General features: G+C 45.2%; 1 protein-coding gene across 6 annotated transcripts in view; it reads right to left on the minus strand.

Moving 5' to 3' along the window:
• HYDIN (HYDIN axonemal central pair apparatus protein) overlaps positions 1–19,602 on the minus strand; it is a 464,418-nt gene that overhangs the window by 115,152 nt on the left and 329,664 nt on the right. For 5 of the 6 annotated variants that reach the window (XM_083165003.1, XM_083165004.1, XM_083165002.1 and 2 more), the window contains one exon: positions 12,115–12,214. In XM_083165003.1, coding sequence (XP_083021129.1) covers positions 12,115–12,214 — 100 coding nt within the window. Of the gene's footprint in view, positions 1–10,863; positions 10,996–12,114; positions 12,215–19,602 lie in introns of those variants that run through there. The other variant, XM_083165006.1, reaches the window with a different exon arrangement.

Raw genomic sequence — 19,602 nt, forward strand, 5'->3', positions numbered from 1 at the left:
GGCTCACTGCCTAATACTGCCGTACCTGTCTGGTCTGGGGCTCACTGCCTAATACTGCCGTATCTACCGTCTGGTCTGGGGCTCACTGCCTAATACTGCCGTACCTGTGTGGTCTGGGGCTCACTGCCTAATACTGCCGTATCCAGAGCCGGCCTTAGGCATAGGCAAACTAGGAAATTGCCTAGGGCATTTGGAGTGGAAAGCAGCTTCTGCTAATTAAAATGATATGCAGCATGCCTATATTCTGTGTGTGAGTGAGGCTGTATCTGCATATGAAATAGTGTATTCATGGAAATCACTGTAAGCATCATTCCGTATGCAGGTACAGCCACAGTCGCACACAGAATATAGGCATGCCGCATATCATTTTAGTCATCGAAAGCTCCTTGTGTGCATTAATAATGTGCAACATATGTGTAATGGGCATTATGTGTGTCATGTGTATAAGGGCATTAATAATGTGCAACATATGTGTAAGGGGCATTATGTGTGTCCTGTGTATAAGGGCATTAATAATGTGCGACATATGTGTAAGGGGCATTGTGTGTCATGTGTATAAGGGCATTAATAATGTGCAACATATGTGTATGGGGCATTATGTGTGTCATTATGTGTATGAAGGGCATTAATAAAGGTTGGCATAATGTGTAAGGGGCATTATCGTTATAAGGACATTAATAATGTGTGTCATGTGTAAGGGGCATTACTGTGTGGTATTATCAGGGGTGCCAAAAGAAAGGGGTAGGGGGTATAAATTACCCAGGCCAAAGTCTGATGGAAGGGCCCAGTGGGGGCCCCGGCCCCCTCCCCTTAAGTGACAGCAGCAGCTGCAGCTCTCTTCCTCTGCCCTGCACACACTGCTTTGTACTGTGTTGCAGTGTGGCCATGGAGGTGCTTAAAATACAATATTTTCTCAGGATTTTTTTCTAAGGGTATAATGTGAATAATATGAGGAGTAATGTACATAAGGTAAAGTGGTACTACTGTGTGATGTAACGTGAATAAGGGACACCATCACATGATATAATGTGAGGAGTAATGTATATAAGGTAAAGTGGTATTGTGTGATGTAACGTGAATAAGGGACACCATCGCATGATATAATGTGAATAATGTAAGGAGTAATGTACATAAGGTAAAGTGGTACTACTGTGTGATGTAACGTGAATAAGGGACACCATCGCATGATATAATGTGAATAATGTGAGGAGTAATGTATATAAGGTAAAGTGGTACTGTGTGATGTAACGTGAATAAGGGACACCATCACATGATATAATGTGAATAAAGTTGCACTACTGTGTGACATAATTTGAATTGGGGGTACTATTGTGTGGCCATGCCCCTTCCCAGCAAGAACACACCCCTGTTTAGGCTGCACACCGAATGTGTGCACTGTTTCTATTTAAAATATTTCGGGTAGGAGCACCAAAATGATGACTGCTATGATGAGGGTTGATGGTGCTGGGAAAGGGGAGCAGGGTCAGAGGCGAAACTAGTGGCGGTGCTAGGGGGCACCAGCCAAAATCTTGCCTAGGGCATCATTTAGGCTAGGGCCGGCTCTGGCCGTATCTACCGTTTGGTCTGGGGCTCACTGCCTAATACTGCCGTACCTGTGTGGTCTGGGGCTCTCTGCCTAATACTGCTGTATCTGTATAACTGCCTGCTGGTGCATACTCACTGACATATTAATTGCACTCCAGTGGCGCTGTCCTGTGACATAACTCCACAAAAATAATGGAGATCCAAAATATGGAGGTTAACAAACAAAGGAAAGATGAAGATCCACTTCCTCATAGTTCTGAAGCTGCTGCCACTAGTCATGACATAGACGATGAAATGCCAACAACGTCGTCTGCCACGCCCGATGCCCAGTATGAAAGCAGAGGGCATGTACAATCGAAACCAAACTTCCGTAAAAGGAATAAAAATATGAAATGTAAATCGTTGGAAGAGAAACTTAAACTTGGCAATATGCCATTTACGACACGGAGTGGCAAGGAACGGCTAAGGCCATGGCCTAACTTCATGACTAGTGGTGCAGGTTCAGATGACGAGGAAAGTCCTCCTCCTCCTCTCTCCCCGCCCAATAGGAAATTAAAGAGAGTTAGGTTGACACCGACTCAAAAAAGTCTGAAAAAATTTCAGAAAAAAAACCTGATAAAAATTCGGAAAATAAATCTGAAAAAAAAACTCAGCCTTCTAAAGACATATCCCAAATCCCCATGGAGAGTCCACGGTGGTTGTGATGCCGGACCTTCCCATCACTGTACGTGAAGAGGTGGCTCCTTCCACCATTTGCAGTACGCCCTCTGCATATGCTGGAAGGATCACCCACAGTCTAGTTCCAGATTTTATTAGTGAAGGTGATGTTGTACACCAGGAGGAGGATAATGATGTAGCTGGCACTGAGGAGGAAGTTGTCGAGGAGGATGGAGAGATGGTTTGCTTACATGACGCATCAGGGGGGAATGAGGCACCTGTGGGGGAAAAAGTTGTTGTCCATGGGATGAAAAAGCCCATCGTCATGGACAAAGGACCAATAAATCCACCTCTGCAGTCTGGAATTTTTTTTATCTGCATCCGGACAACAAATGTATTGCCATTTGTACAGTAGCTTATGTAAAAAACTCCAATAAGCAGGGGTAAGGATCTTGCCCACCTAGGGAAAACCTCCCTTCAACGTCACCTAAAGAAGCATCATGGTTCAGTGTTTAGTCCAGAAAGTGCGGCTAGCAGTCCAGCAACACCTAAATCACTTGGTCCTCCTTTTGGAGCCAAGTGCCTGAAAAGCACACCACCAACTCCCTCCTCGACAAATTCCTCCTCGATCCGAATAGGGGGGAGTCCTGCAGTCCATCTCACCTGCATGAATGACTCCATAGATTCCTCCGGAGGTCCTGCAGCGCTATGCCTACTACTACTGCCGCTGCTGCTCCTGGAAGTCAGTCATCATCCCAGAGGGGAAGTCGTAAGACCGCTGCATCTTTCACTAAGCAATTGACCGTCCAACAGTCGTTTTCCATGAGGATGAAATACGACAGCAGTCATCTTATGGCAAAGCGGATAACTGCGGCCTTGACAGCTATGTTGGTGTTAGACGTGCATTTGGTGTCCGCCATCAATGGAGTGGGATTTAAACGGTTGATGCAGGTATTGTGTCCCCGGTACCAAATCCCGTCTAGATTCCACTTCACTAGGCAGGCGTATCGCCTGCCTAGTGAAGTGGAATCTAGACGGGATTTGGTACCGGGGACACAATACCTGCATCAACCGTTTAAATCCCACTCCATTGATGGCGGACACCGGACGCACGTCTAACACCAACATAGCTGTCAAGGCCGCAGTTATCCGCTTTGCCATAAGATGACTGCTGTCGTATTTCGCGACATGGGACAGGGACATCAGAAAATGTCCTCAGTACCCTGAAAAATGCGGCTGTACCCACTGTACACTTAACTACAGACATGTGGACAAGTGGATCAGGGCAAACTAAGGACTATATGACTGTGACAGCCCACTGGGTAGATGCATCGCCTTCCGCAGCAGCAGCGTATCCTGCACGCCAGCTCCTTCCAAGGCAGGCTACGCTGTGTATCACCGGTTTCAAGAAGAGGCACCACGCCGACAACCTCTTAGAGAAACTGAGGGAAATCATCTCCCTGTGGCTAACCCCCCTTAGACTCTCCTGGGGATTTGTGGTGTCGGACAATGTCAGTAACATTGTGCGGGCATTAAACATGGGCAATTTCCAGCACGTGCCATGTTTTGCACACACAATAAATTTGGTGGTGCAGCATTTCTTAAAAAATGACAGGAGTGTGCAGGAAATGCTTGCGGTGGCACGCAAAATTTGCGGACACTTTCGGCATTCTGCCACTGCCTGCCGAAGGCTGGAGCGGGAGCAAAAACTCTGCAACCTGCCCTGCCATCAGCTGAAACAAGAGGTGGTGACGTGCTGGAACTCCACCCTCTATATGCTGCAGAGGATGGAGGAGCAGCAAAAGGCCATTCAAGCCTACACGGCCACCTATGACATAGGCAGAGGAGCGGGGCTGCACCTGACTCAAGCGCAGTGGAGGCTGATTTCCGTGTTGTGCAAGGTTCTCCAGCTGTTTGAACTAGCCACACGTGAAGTCAGTTCCGACACTGCCTGCATTAGTCAGGTGATTCCCCTGATCAGGCTGTTACAAAAGCAGCTGGAGAAAGTGAAGGAGGAGCTAAAGCGTAGCGATTCCGCAAAGCATGTCGCTATTGTGGATGAAGGCCTCCATACGCTTTGCCAGGATCCGAGGGTGGTCAGTCTGTTAAAGTCAGAGGAATAAATTTTGGCCACAGTGCTCGATCCTCGGTTTAAAGCATATGTTGTGTCTCTGTTTCCGGTGGACACAAGTCTACAAAGGCGCAAAGACGTGCTGGTCAGGAGATTGACATCTGAAGGGGACCGTGACACGGCCCCAGCTCCTCTTTCATTTTCTCCCCCACCTGTGCCTGTGAGGAAACAGCTGTGATTTCCCACACAAACCGCTGGCGGGGATGCAGGGCAGGCAGGAGGGAGTTTGGACATCTGGTCCGGACTCAAGGACCTGCCAACGATTGCTGACATGTTTACTGTCAGTGCATTGGATGCTGTCAACATTGAAAAAATTATGGATGATTACTTTGGTAACAGCATCCAAGTAGACATGTCAGACAGTCCTTACCTGTACTGGCAGGAAAAAAAGGCAGTTTGGAAACCCCTGTACAAACTGGCTCTATTTTACCTGAGTTGTCCCCCCTCCAGTGTGTACTCCGAAAGTGTATTCAGTGCAGCGGGGAACCTGGTTAGTGAGCGGCAAAGGAGGTTGCTTCCGAAAAAATGTTGAGAAAATGATGTTTATAAAAATGAATTATCAATTATTCAATGAAGACCAGAAATTGCCTCCAGAGATTATAATGGGTCCTGTGATTGTGGAGTCCAGCGGGGACGAATTGATAATCTCTGAGAATGAGGAAGTACACACTGAAGGGGCGAGGAATAAGAGGAGGAGGAGGAGTAGGATGATGATGAGTGACGATGACATCTTGTTGCTGTAGAGCCAGTTTATACAGGGAGATATTATGAATTGTTTTTTTGGTGTGGGGGCCCAAACAAACCAATCATTTCAGCCACAGTTTTGTAGGCCCTGTCGCTGAAATGTTTGGTTTGTTAAAGTGTGCATGTCCTATTTTCGCAACATAAGGGTGGGTGGGAGGGCCCAAGGACAATTCCATCTTGCATCACCATTCATTATTCCTACTGCTGAGAGTCATTCATATGTTGGACTTGTCTTTTCAATGCATACAACTGTTTGCATTCCACTAACGAGAGTAATTGATTGCTGCACCAATCGCCCACTGCAGGTTGCAGCTCTCACCCTGCATTAATTTGGGAGTCTGCCACTGCAGCCTTTTTTTTTTGGAGCCTTGAGACTTTTAGGGATGCTGTACTAGCCGACACCTTTAGGTGGACTCTGGTCTGTCTTGTATCAAGCACAGTGGTCTCGTGTGCATGAGATTGTTCTCTGTCCTCTTTTAGAATTGTGTCACCATCCCCATCTTCATGGGTGAGAATGTGATCTCCCTGACTCTCAATAGAATTAACTTTATTGGCCATGTATGCTTGCGCACACTAGGAATTTTCCTGGGGCAACCTCCATATAGCAACAGGCCTCAGAAACACTCCGTCCATATAGAGGGCCTTCAACAAAGGGAGTCTCTCCATTACTATCCCCGATACTGCAGGTAGGGACCTCTGGGCACTGGACGTGCCTTGCAAGTCTTCTTTAGGGATCCATCCGTGGTGCAGGCCAGCAATGGGACCACACCATGTCCCTGTAGCACGGTACCCTGGGGGAGTCAGGGCTGGGGCAGGAAGGGTACAGGCTCAGTGGGGGTAGGGCACCCTTGTACTCTGCTGCTGTTGCCGGCTCCGGCCGGTAGCGTCTCCCTGGACAGCCAATCAGGGGGGTGTCAGGCTCCCTGCACGTAGACTGAGCTGGGGCTGTTTAACCCCTCACATCCCTGCAGTTTTCCTCTGAGCAGCATTGGCTGCAATTAAACTTCTTTGGGGGCACAGGGGCACTCCAGGGGCACAGGGGGTATCCTGTAGTGGGCTGCCACACAAGACCATTCACATTTTTAGAAATATGGCTATCCACAGATTGTTCAGTCTGCCATTTGAGATTGGGATCTTTCAGCACAGAGACAAACTGCACATCAGGGTCAGGATCAGGCAAGTTGTTAAACGGGGTTTCGACCATGAATCAATCACATCATTAAATGAATTAATAATCAATCAATCATAATCACAATCAAGCCAGATAGGGGTCTTGTTAAATATTAAACTGACCAAAACAGATACACACACAACTAGTACTGCCTCATCTACCTGTCTGGTCTGGTGCCCACTTCTGAGAGTCATTCGTATGAGGGACTTGTCTTTTAAATGCATATAACTGATTGCATTCCACTAATGAGAGTAATTGATTGCTGCACCAATCGCCCACTGCTCCTCGGCTGCACTGTGTAAACAGTGCACAATCAAGCCAGATAGGGGTCTTGGTGCTTGTTTTGAGGTTGTAGCAGGGGAGTGCAGCTACTCGTAACACCTTGAGCAAAGATCAGTACTTCTCTACCGGCAAAGGACATCCTCCTTGACAGAGCGCGCAGCTTCACGAGGGACGCATGTGAAGCAGTGAGCAAAGGGAACACCCGCCTAGCGAGCCAGATCACCTGAATCCACCCTAGCGATCAATAGAGTTACAGAAGTCGCAGCCAGATAGAACTCTTCCAGCTGCCACCTAGTCATTGATTAGCCCCCTCCACCCATTAGGCAATGGTTCATGAGACGAATGGTAATAAATAATAAATGAATAATTAATAATCACAAAATTAAAAATCAGATGAAATTAATTAATTATAAATAATCATAATCACAATCAAGACAGATAGGGGTCTTATGAAATATTAAACTGACCAAAACAGATACACACTCGCAGAACAAATCAGTGCGGCACAAATTAATAATCATGAAATTAATCAATCACATCATTAAATTAATTAATAATCAATCAATCACAATCAAGACAGATAGGGGTCTTATGAAATATTAAACTGACCAAAACAGATACACACTCTGCACCATCGAGCAGGTGATCGCTGACATGCCAGGTGCATCGGTCTTTAGCACCCTAAATGCCAAGTGTGGGTTTTGGCAGATCCCTCTGGACAGAGCCTCTTCCTTGCTTACTGCCTTCATGACCCCTATTGGGTGCTACGTCTTCCTACGCATGCCCTATGGCTTCACCACGGGCAGCGAAGTTTTCCAGCGCTGCATGGAGCAACAGTTCGCTGGCTCTCCCTGTGACATCATGGCTGTCAGCATCCTTATCTGCACAGCCGTGTCCATCAGTTACTGCCACTGCTGCAACCAATGCTAGTGATGGTCAGGGGCTGGCTGGCAACTTTCAGCCTGGGGGGCACACACAAGCAAGTGGCCCCTCTTTTTCTGCCAGAACATGTATTGGGAATATGGGCATCATAATTCTGGAGGCATAGTTTGCCTAATGTTGGTAAGGACCATCACCTGACTAGATTTATACTGCATGCAGTATAAATCTAGTCATCACCAGTGTTCTCACCAGAGAACACTGGCTGTGACCGATCGCTCAGCACACATAGCGGGTGCATCGCTGTGTGTTGAGCGATCTGTGCCTAACTAGATTGCTCAGCAAAAAGGCACAGTCGCCCCGTGTGTATGGGGCGTTAGTGTAAAGAAAGGGGCATACAAATGGGGTGATCCAGCCTCCGCGCTAAGTGACAGGCAAATAGATATATATATATATAATAAAAAATATCTATCAAGGAGTAATGGCACACACCGATAAACTATCAAAGCAGAATTCCTTGTGCATATATGTGAGTATGATCAAATAAAAAAGATCATCAAATAGTGTCTGGTTGACAGTGTAGCACCTTCGTCATGGACTCGCTGACTCAATGATATGTGGCAGCATATATATATATATATATATCTATATATGAAAAAAGGGGGTATAGAGAGCGCTTTTACCACCACGTGGAATTTCCACCAATCACAGTTAAACACAATACAATACAATGTATAATCGTAAAACCAGTGTGTTTTATTGTAGTATTCGAGAGTTCACATCTGGAAATAATATCCTTTTCGGAATATCAATAACCCGACGCGTTTCGTCTTAACAAAGACTTCATCAGGGGTTTAAACAGAATTAGATATAGAATGTACTGGTGTATTAGTCCTTCAGTGATGATAGACAGGCTGTAGCAACCTTCCCCTCAATGGGGTGAACTCCAAAACAGTCTCCAAAATATCATAATCTGGTGTCCTAATGCATATATTGGCGTTTATTTTCCCATTCAATGGTAATACTAAGATTGTCTCTCATTTAGTAGGGCAAATTCCTTAATATCAAATATTACCCACACGGGGTCACGAGGTGCGTGGCAAATCAGCAACCTTTTTGGGCAGCTTCTTGGGGTACAGGAGTGTTGAATATTTCAGTTAAAAGGGTCAATAGGCCCATTAAAACGAAGGGGGGATTTGTAGATAAGTCTGCGCAGTGTGGTGGGCCTGATTCTGCCGTTCAGGTCTTCTGTAACTAATGCTCCACTGTGGGATGGATACACTGCGTACAGATGACGGCGATAAATGGTTCGATTTCACAGTTCTAATCTCTGTGTAATGGAATGGCCAGCACTGACAGCAGTATATATCTATATATATATGCAGAAATTAAACTCACCTGTATCTCACCAACCACACTGCAGATGTGTGCCAGTATGGAACTGGAGGCCCGAAGACAGAAACTGCATCATACAGGTAATGGTGCCTCATTTCATTGAGGCAGAGGCCCATGATGAATGTGTGCTAACGGCACTGAAACAGCGGTCGACTTTTTTTTTTGCACGGTGATGGGCTTTTTGCATTGACTACACTGACATATATGCTAATTATTTCTCATTGATACCTCGGGTCTATGTACAGATGCAGCGACACTATGCTTTGCCACTGAGTGCCCTAGTAGTGGCTAATATACATAACACCCCATACTACATTGGGCTAAGGCTAGACACAGCTGTGCATTACCACGTGTGCCCAGGTCACGTGGCTACATCTGTAGATGCTGGACTATGCAGTACATGCACTTTAAGTTTTGCTGCTAGCTTTGTATGGATTCAGTATTGAATCCCAGCGGTCGGGATCCCGGCGTTCAGAATCCCGACGCCGGAATCCCGACAGCCGAAATGCCGACAAGGGGGGGACGTGGATCGCCCCCCCTTGCGGGCTCGCTGCGCTCGCCACGCAGCGGGCCAGGTGCCTCGCTACGCTCGGCACACTCATTTATTCTTCCTCCAGGGGTGCCGTGGACACCCCAGGAGGGAGAAAGTGTCGGCATTTCGGCGGTCGGGATTCTGAACGCCGGGATCCCGACCGCCGGGATCGTAACTGCATCCCCTTTGTATATGTTTTTGCTAAAGTCTTTTTTTGCATGAATACTTTAGATGTGCTGGTTCTTTTGGAACTATATACAACAAAGGCATACCTTCCAACTGTACCGAATTTGCCGGTACAGTACCGTTTTTTAACAGTCTGTACCGGCAAATATTGATTGTACCGAATGTACCGATTTTTTCTCCCACTGTGCTAGCTCATGAAATGAGTGCGCATGTGCGGATAGTTTGCAAGAAAACCCAGGGACATTACTTTATCTAAAGTGTCCTAGTCTTGCATTCATGCTGGTCTCCCTAGCGTATCGCTGAACGCCATTGTTCTGAAGACCAAACAAGTTAGAGCAGCGGCGCGGTCTACAGAAAGATGTCCTCCTGCTGGGAAAGAGAAACACATTGATGCTGCGTTTGGCTCTATCATGCCGAGCCCGGATCACAGTCAGCCTGTATGAGGCGGGCTCAGTGTGAGTGTGTCACTAGCAAGGAGGGAGCACGGGACTATGGCAGGGGTGTCTGCACAGAGCCGGGGATGGTCCTCACTCTGCGGCCTCTACCTGCGCCTGCACGCGATGTGGTCGGCGGGCCTGTCACGGTGAGTTGGGCTCTGTGTATCATCTCTCTGAGCTTGCCTGTCAGAGCGGCATGGGCATGTGAGTTTCTATTTGCTCTGTATAGTACAACAGCGCTGTATTGAAGACTTCAGCAGCTGGGATATGTCTAATAATTAAGTGTCACTGTCACCACATCATGCAGCTGTATTGTATATCTCCACCCCCTGTAGCAGTCCTATCACTGTGGCGGAGATGTCTCAAGCCGTTAATAAAGTATAAAGCAGAGGTTGCCCATAGCAACAACATAGTTTATGTCTTTAGTGCACCCCTAAAGAAAATCAAACGCATTATTCTGGGATTATAGCTGCAAGTCATATATCATTTATTCTGTCTCCCTTTATCCATGGTCACGCCCCCTTTATCCATGGCCACGCCCCCTTTCCATATGTGTACCGATTTTCTGCCCTAAAAATGTTGGAGGGTATGCAAAGAAATCTATGGGCTCTCCATTAAAAAAAAGGTGCAGTCTATTCACATACTTAGCCCCCCAATCCCCATACACACACATGTCACACACATATTTTCCATACACTCACATACAAACACAGTCCATAAACACAAATATAATTAAGAAAAAACAGCCCCCACATACTGTACACACCACACAAATAAATAAACACTCAAATTAGTGCCATAGCCACACTGAACATATAATTATTCCCCCCTATGCATGGCACTTGCCTGTTTCTAAAAGGGTGGAGCTGGGCTGCAGGAGGCTGGGTGGTTGCTGGCCAGGAGGAGACGAGTGCTGTAGGAGAGAGAAGGCTGGGAGACAGGAGAGGAGGGGCCCGGCCAGCATGTAGATGAGCTCAGCTGATTGGCAGCTGGTCCCAGGGGACTGGCTGGCTTCAGTAATCACGTCGGACAGCAGCTGAGTAGAAGTAGATCAGGAACTCTGTGAGTGTGCGTGTGACAGACTGTGACCACTGCTCCAGCCCTGAACCTCTGCATCTGTGGATACGCTGGGCAGAGGTTCAGACAGAGCTGCTGCGAGAACGCTGTGTGTCTCCCGGCTGTAAGCTATGATAAAGTGCAGCATGCCTGCGGCCCCAAACAGCTGCACTGTACTGGCCCGGGGGGCAGATGGCACCCTGCCCCCCTGCCCAGCCCGCCACTGGTGATGGTTTACATTACATTACATCTTCCATCTGCCACCTTAAAATTGATTAGCCCCCTCCCCTACACCCATTAGGCAATGATTTAAGAGACGACTGGTAATAAATGAATAATAATCACAAAATTAAACAATCAGATTACATTAATTAATCATAATCACACAATCAAGCCAGATAGGGGTCTTGATGGATGTTAAAGTGATCAAAACAGTTACACACTTGCAGACAAACTCTGTGCTGCACAAAATGCCCACCGCTCCTTGCCTGCACATGGTAAACAGTGCATGATCAAGCCAGATAGGGGTCTTTTTTGGGCCTATTTTTTTAAACTGCCATCCTGTCTGCCGCTGCAGTGCCACTCTTACATGAGCAACGTGTTTGTGCTGCATACTTGTGTGGCTTAGCATAGTTATCCAGCTACCTCGGTGCAAACTTTTGCCCTAAAAACAATATTGTGAGGTGTGAGGTGTGAGGTGTTCAGAATAGACTGGAAATGAGTGTAAATGAATGTTATTGAGGTTAATATAGCGTAGGAGCAAAAAAACCTACCCAAATTCTGCGATTTTAGCAGTTTTAATGTTTTTTTTAACAAAAAAATCAGAACCCAAAACCCAAAAAATCCAAACACAAAACACTTAGGAGGTGTTTTGCCAAAACCCATTAGAACCCAAAACCTCAAGGTAATCAGAACCCGAAAAGTGGCCGGTGCACATCTCTACTTTGAAGTGTAAATGATTGCTGCTTTAAAAAAACTGGAGATTTCTCACCAAATCTCTCACTTTCTGAATCTCTCATCCTATATTAAATGTCACTCCTAGAGTATGACGATGGACCCACATTTAGCTGGAGGCCGGAATAGGGCAGATGTTACAAACCTTTAGGGAAGCTGATATCCAGAGATACATCGTAGGACTCCGCCAACACCTGGATGTTCTCAAGCTGCACAATACCCAGGATGTTCTCCACGTCAGACACCTGCAGAGAGAACAGCGCCTATATAGTAACTGGCACAGCAAGCAGGAGCGCCCCTAGGAGGGAAGAACTGGCATAGTATGGATTGCCCTTCAGAGGGTACAGCTGGAACAGCAAGATGAGGGTAAAGCTGGCATATAATAGATGATATGGAAGATGAGGACTATACCCTCCTGATGATTGCAACATTAAGGACTGGTGAGTTCTGTATCATATTCGCTTCATTTGATTTCAGCTATTGTATGGACATTTAGTGATTTTTAGGTTTACTTCAATGGTTAAAGGAATGGATTCACATAGTAATGTCAGATCTGTAGTGTCTCTATCTAAAAGGCCCCTTACACTTGTCCAACTTGTCTGAGGGATAAATTGGACCTGATTGACTTGAGATTTATCCTATGTGCAGGAGGATCAATCTCTTGGTTAGACCAAATGAGCAAGGGAACGTGCATATGATCCTTACACCATCAGGCACATCAGATTTGGTCAGAAAGGCACATCAGACTTTGTCAGATATATTGGTCCAATCCATCTGAATTGAGTAAAATCTGCCAAAAGGGGCCCTTTACACTCTCTCTGATATACTGCTGCAGATTGATGAGTGGTAGGCCCCCCATACATTTGTCCGACTTGTCATAAGGACAAGTCGGACCCGATTATCCCAGCAGCTCCCCGGGAGGGATCACATGCAATGGCACTTCATGTGCCAAGTCCAGTTTTGCCGGGGAGCTGCGGGGACAATGGAAACCGGGGACAGCAGCGGGGATATGCCGGCGACCAGAGAGCGGGCGGGGGGGGTGTAGGGAGCCGGGCAAGAAGCCGCTGGGCAGGAAGTAGGGGGTGGCGGTACAGAGTACCAGGGAGCCGGGCAGAAGACGCTGCGTGAGTGGCTAGTGCAGCAGCAGAGCACTTCCAAAAAAAGAAAAAGCCCATACAAACGCATAGGAAGCCATTGATTGGCTGAGACCTCTCTCAGCCAATGAGCGATTGGCTGAGAGAGGTCTCAGCCAATCAATGGCTTCCTATGCGTTTGTATGGGCTTTTTTTTTTGGAAGTGCTCTGCTGCTGCTCTGGCCACTCGCCCTGCCGCTGCAGCGTCTTCTCCTGCCCGGCTACCTGGTACTCTGCGCCCCCCCCTGCTCCCGCTGATGGCAGAGGCTTCCTCCTCTGCCCGGCTCCCTGCGCCTGATCCCTCCGCCCGGCTCTGGTAGGTCCCCCGTTGCGTTAGCAAATCTTATGTGCAGCCCGTCCGACCTCCCGACTCCGATCCGATGCGCATGGAGCCGCGGAGTGGATGTCTTCATATGCGATTTGGGACGATTTCACGGCCCGATTCATCCGAATCGGGCAAAATCGTGCACAAATCGCATAATGTATGGGGCCCTTCGAATTTAAACTCACAAGCAGGGCCCTCTGCCCTCAGGTGCTTCTACTATCTCCGAGGGCAGCAAATCCCTTTTTCTCTGCCTCCTGATACTTGTGTCATTGCCGCCTGCTGATGCATCTATGGTTATGTACCCTGTACTTGTCCTCTATTGTATTAAGCTGTAAGTCACTGTCTCCTGGGTTATATACTCTGTAATATTGTGCTGCAGGTCCCTTGTTCTCTGCCCCCTGATACTTATGTCAGTGTCCCCTAATGATGCAGCTATGGTTTTGTGCCCTGTACTTGTCCTCTATTGTATTCAGCTGTAAGTCACTGTCTCCTGGGTTATATACTCTGTAATAGGGAGCTGCGGATCCCTTGTTCTCTGCCTCCTGATAATTATGCCATTGCTCTTTGCTGATGTAGCTATGGTTATGTGCCCTGTACTTGTCTTCTATTGTAGTCAGCTGTAAGTCACTGTCTCCTGGGTTATATACTCTGTAATAGGGTGCTATGGATCCCTTGTTCTCTGCCCCCAGATACTTCTGTCAGTGTCCTCTGCTGATGCAGCTATGGTTATATTATTTATTATTTATTATATGCCCTGTACTTGTCCTCCATTGTATTCAGCTGTAAGTTACTGTCTCCTGGGTTATATACTATGTAATATGGCGCTGTGAATCCCTTGTTCTCTGCCCCCTGATACTTACGTCAGTGTCCTCTACTGATGCAGCTATGGTTATATGCCCTGTACTTGTCCTCCATTGTATACAGCTGTAAGTCACTGTTTCCTGGGTTATATACTCTGTAATATGGTGCAGTGATCCCTTGTTCCCTCTATTGTATCAAGCTGTAAGTCTCTGTTTCCTGGGTTATATACTCTGTAAAAGGGTGCTGCGGACCCCTTCTTCTCTGTCCCCCTGATACTTATGTCAGTGTCCTCTGCTGATGCAACTATGGTTATGTGCCCTGTACTTGTCCTCTATTGTATTCAGCTGTAAGTCACTGTCTTCTGTGTTATATGCTCTGTAATAGGGCACAGCGAATCCCTTTTTCTCTGCCCCCCTGATACTTATGTCAGTGTCCTCTGCTGATGCAGCAATAGTTATGTGCCCTGCACTTCTCCTCTATGGTATACAGCTGTAAGTCACTGTCTCTGCAATAGGGTGCTGCAGATCCCTTGTTCTCTGACCCCTGATACTTATGTCAGTGCTCTCTGCTGATGTAGCTATGGTTTTGTGTCCTGTACTTGTCCTCTATTGTATACCGCTGTAAGTCACTGTCTCCTGGGTTCTATGCTATGTAATAGGGCGCTGCAGATCCCTTGTTCTCTGCCCCCTCATACTTATGTCAGTGTTCTCTGCTGATGCAGCTATGGTTATGTGCCCTGCACTTGTCCTCTATTGTATACAGCCATAAGTCACTGTCTCCTGGGTTATATACTCTGTAATAGGGTGCTGCGGATCCTTTGTATTCTGCCCCGATACCTATGTCAGTGTCCTCTTCTGAAGCAGCTATGGTTATGTGCCCTGTACTTGTCCTCTATTGTATACAGCTGTAAGTCACTGTCTGCAATAGGGTGCTGCAGATCTCTTGTTTTCTGCCCCATGATACTTATGTCAGTGTCCTTTGCTGATGCAGCTATGGTTATGTACCCTGTACTTGTCCTCTATTAAATTCAGCTGTAAGTCACTGTCTTCTGGATTATTGTTAGACTTCTGTATGTTTATTATAGCAACCACTGTTCTCAACTGTGCTTATAGATAGATATTGTCAGTGTATGTCTGATAGTTGTTGATAAAGTTTTTCAGGTACTTCCTGTTTCTCTCTCACTGATCTTTATGCAGTAGCTGGTGATGCAGCAAGTCCAGAGTGCAGCGTGTCATCCAAGTTATATGTTCATCATTAAACGTTCTTCTTGCAAATCTTACAGCATCTACTTGTTCTAAATGCGTTCCTGCTAACAGGTTATGGGCCCAGGACTGCAGAAAGAGAAGTAACAAGAGTTAAAAGTACTCAAACAGAAAGGCAGAACCCAGAAGAGACATGGCTGCCATTAACAGTGCCTCAGCCAAATTCACAGTGATAAATCTGACTAACCAGAATTACCAGACATGGAAATTCAAAGTAAAGATGCTGCTTATAAGAGAAGGTACGTGGAAATGCATACAAGAACCTAAACCTAACCCAGTCACAGAGGAATGGACTGAGAGAGATCAGAAAGCCCAGAGTACAATCTCTCTCAGTATAGATGATGATCAGATCGTGCATATATGTAACTGTGACAGTGCAAAAGATATGTGGGATGTGCTGCAGAAAGTGCACGAGAGAGCAAATTTAAGCAATAAGCTATATTTAATAAGAAAGCTGTATCAGTCTAAACTGCTTAAAGGCCAGGACATGCAGGATTATATAAGATGTACTCTAGAAATGGTAGAGCGTCTGCGTTGCATAGGAGAAGAAATAAAAGACTTTCATATAGCAGCCCTGCTACTCAGTGGTCTCCCAGATAGTTATGAGACACTTGTAACTGCGCTAGATGCCAGACCAGACGATGAACTTACATTAGAGTATGTGAAAGGCAAACTTGTGGATGAATATAAGCGCAAGACTGAGAGCACAAATAAGGATGAAGGATCCTTGGCAGAATCGGCATTAAAGGTGCAGAACTGTTTTCAGAAATCCACTCAGAGACATGAAACACGTGAATGTTTTGTATGCAAGAGACCCGGTCACTTAAAGGCAGATTGTAGAGTTTGGAAAGCCAGAATGGATCAGTTAAAGAAACAAGATGCTAAGCAAGAAGCAAAATGTGCTATAAAAGAGCCAGGAGACACTTCTAATGCTGAATTTGCCTTTCATAGTAACAGCGGTACATCAGCGATAAATGCGTGGTGCATTGACTCAGGAGCTACAAGTCATATGACTAATGATAAAAATTTCTTTACTCAGTTGGACCAAAGTAATTCAGAAAGAATAGCTACAGCTAATGGACAATACATGGTTTCAGGAGGAATAGGGGAAGGTTATCTTTACTGTCCAGTCTCTCCAACATTTACCAGAAAAATATTTATGAAAAATGTACTGTATGTGCCCAATCTTGACACTAACCTGCTATCAGTGAAAAAGCTCGCCAAGCAAGGACATATTGTGACATTTAAAGGTGACAAGTGTATTATTACAAATGGAAGCCACATTCTTGCAGAAGGAACTATCAAAGATGAGCTATATCAGTTAAAGTGCAGAGAAGTTGTTAATACCGCTAAGCAGGAGCATGTTAACTGCATCCATGTATGGCACCGTCGTCTAGGGCACAGAAATCCAGCAGCAATAAGAAAACTAGCCCAAGAACAGCATGCAAATGGTATCAAAATTGATCCTTGCACACAAATGATGAAGTGTACCAGCTGCCTAAAAGGGAAAATGACAAGAAAACCTTTTCCAAAAGCAAGTAATAGTAGAGCTGAAAATTGTCTGGATATAATTCACACAGATGTATGTGGACCAATGAAAAATATGACCCCAGGACAGAAAAGATATTTTCTTACATTCATTGATGATTACTCCAAATTCACAACTCTTTACCTGCTGCAAAGTAAGGATGAAGTCTCAGAAAAACTTGAAGAATATCTTGCCCAAGTAAACAACAAGTTCGGAAGATTTCCAAAAATAATGCGTGCAGATAATGGCACAGAATACAAGAGTGGCAAAACACAAACCATTCTGAAAAGACATGGAGTTACATTCCAGACTACGGTACCGTATAATCCAGAGCAAAATGGTGTCGCTGAAAGAATGAATCGGACACTATGTGAAAGTGGGCGGAGCATGCTCTTTGATGCAGATTTGCCAGCAACTTACTGGGGAGAAGCAATCATGACAGCCTGTTATCTCCAAAATCGTTTATTAGGTAAAACAACTGAAAAGACTCCATATGAACTATGGAATGGAAAGAAGCCTGACCTGCATCATATTAAAATATTTGGAAGTAAAGCATTTGTACATGTTCCAAAGTAAAAGCGCTCAAAATGGGATGCTCGAGCAGAGGAAGGAGTGCTCGTAGGTTACAGTGAGTCTCAAAAGGGATACAGAATTCTACATAAAGAAACCAACCAGGTGACAATAAGTAGAAGCGTTATAATTGATGAAAACTCAGTGTATCTTACATTTGAAGAAATGACACAGGCAGTGCAGCTTGAAGAACAACCACCGTCAGTAGAAGAAAATAATATTGAAGTTGCTAGTCAGGAGTTCTACAAGGTGTAATAAGAATATTCCACCAAAGCGACTATCTTATCTTGCACGAACAGCACCAGAACCTAAACCAGAATCCTGGAAAGACATGCAAAAACTGCCCAGACTAATAAAAAGGAAAAATGGATTAAAGCAGCTGATGAAGAAATGGAATCTCTTAAACAGCTCCAGACATGGGAACTTACAGAGTTACCTGTAGGAAAACATGCAGTTGGATGTAAATGGGTTTTTAAAACCAAATATGACTCTGAAGGTAAAGTCCACAGATTTAAAGCAAGATTAGTAGCAAAGGGCTATACTCAAAAATATGGTGAAGATTATGATGCAACTTTTGCACCAGTTGCGAAACAGAGTACTTTCAGAACCTTGATGGCCATAGCTGCTTTAAGAAATATGGAAGTAAGGCATTTTGACATTAAAACTGCTTTTCTCAATGGTGATATTGAAGAAGAATTGTACATGGCTCAGCCTGAAGGTTATATAGTAGAGGGCAAAGAGTATCTTGTCTGCAAATTACAAAAATCTCTTTATGGTCTCAAACAATCAGCTAGAGCATGGAACAGTAAAATAAATGAAGTTTTACTCAACGAAATGTTCACAAGAAGTAAGGCAGACTCATGCCTATACTCCAAGTTTGAAGATGGGAAGTGGATGTATCTACTCTTGTATGTGGATGATTTGATTATTGCCCATGAAGAAAATGAAGAAATCAAAAAGTTAAGTGAAGTTCTGAATTCACACTTTGAAACTAAAGATCTGGGAGAGGTGACATACTATCTAGGAATCCAGATACAGCGGAAAGAAGATGGAAGTTTTCTGCTCAATCAATCTGCTAAAATTACTAAAATTCTCAATCAGTTTAAAATGTCAGAGGCTAAAGGTGTGACTACGCCAATGGAGGCAGCTTATCTCAAACTGGAAGGAGAAGATGATCTCTTGCCCAATAATGAACAATACAGACAAGCAGTGGGGGCACTTATATATGTGGCAACCACTACAAGGCCAGATATTTCAGTTGCCATGTCTCATCTTTGTAGGCGTGTGAGTAAACCTCGTCAAAGAGATTGGAATGCAATCAAGAGAGTCATGCAGTACCTTAAACACACACAGGACTTGAACCTGACATTGTCAGAAAAAGGAAATCTTGAATTGACAGGATATGTGGATTCAGATTGGGCAGGTGATTACAAGGATCGTAAGTCAACAAGTGGCTACCTATTCAAGGTTGGAGACAGCCTAATATCATGGTCCAGCAAAAAGCAAATGTCAGTTGCCTTATCATCAACAGAAGCGGAATACATCTCAGCAGCTTATGCCAGTCAAGAAGTTGTTTGGTTACGTCAGTTACTACAGGATTTTGGAGAGTCAGTAGCAAAACCAACGGTATTGTTTGAGGACAATCAGGGATGTATAAAACTTGCAAACAGTGAAAAGATAAATGCTAGAACCAAACATGTTGATGTGAAGCATCATTTTCTACGTGATCTAGTGGAGTAAAATGTAATTCTTCTTGAATATTGTGAGACTGACAATATGTTAGCTGATATTATGACAAAGCCAGTACCAAGGCCAAAGTTTGAGGATATCAGATCTAGAATGGGACTTGTTTGAGAAGCAGTAGTTGAGTGGGGGTGTTAGACTTCTGTATGTTTATTATAGCAACCACTGTTCTCAACTGTGCTTATAGATAGATATTGTCAGTGTATGTCTGATAGTTGTTGATAAAGTTTTTCAGGTACTTCCTGTTTCTCTCACTGATCTTTATGCAGTA

This window comes from Crinia signifera, chromosome 11 (genome assembly GCF_055691185.1).
Source record: "Crinia signifera chromosome 11, ASM5569118v1, whole genome shotgun sequence".
In the NCBI taxonomy this organism is placed as follows: Eukaryota; Metazoa; Chordata; class Amphibia; order Anura; family Myobatrachidae; genus Crinia; species Crinia signifera.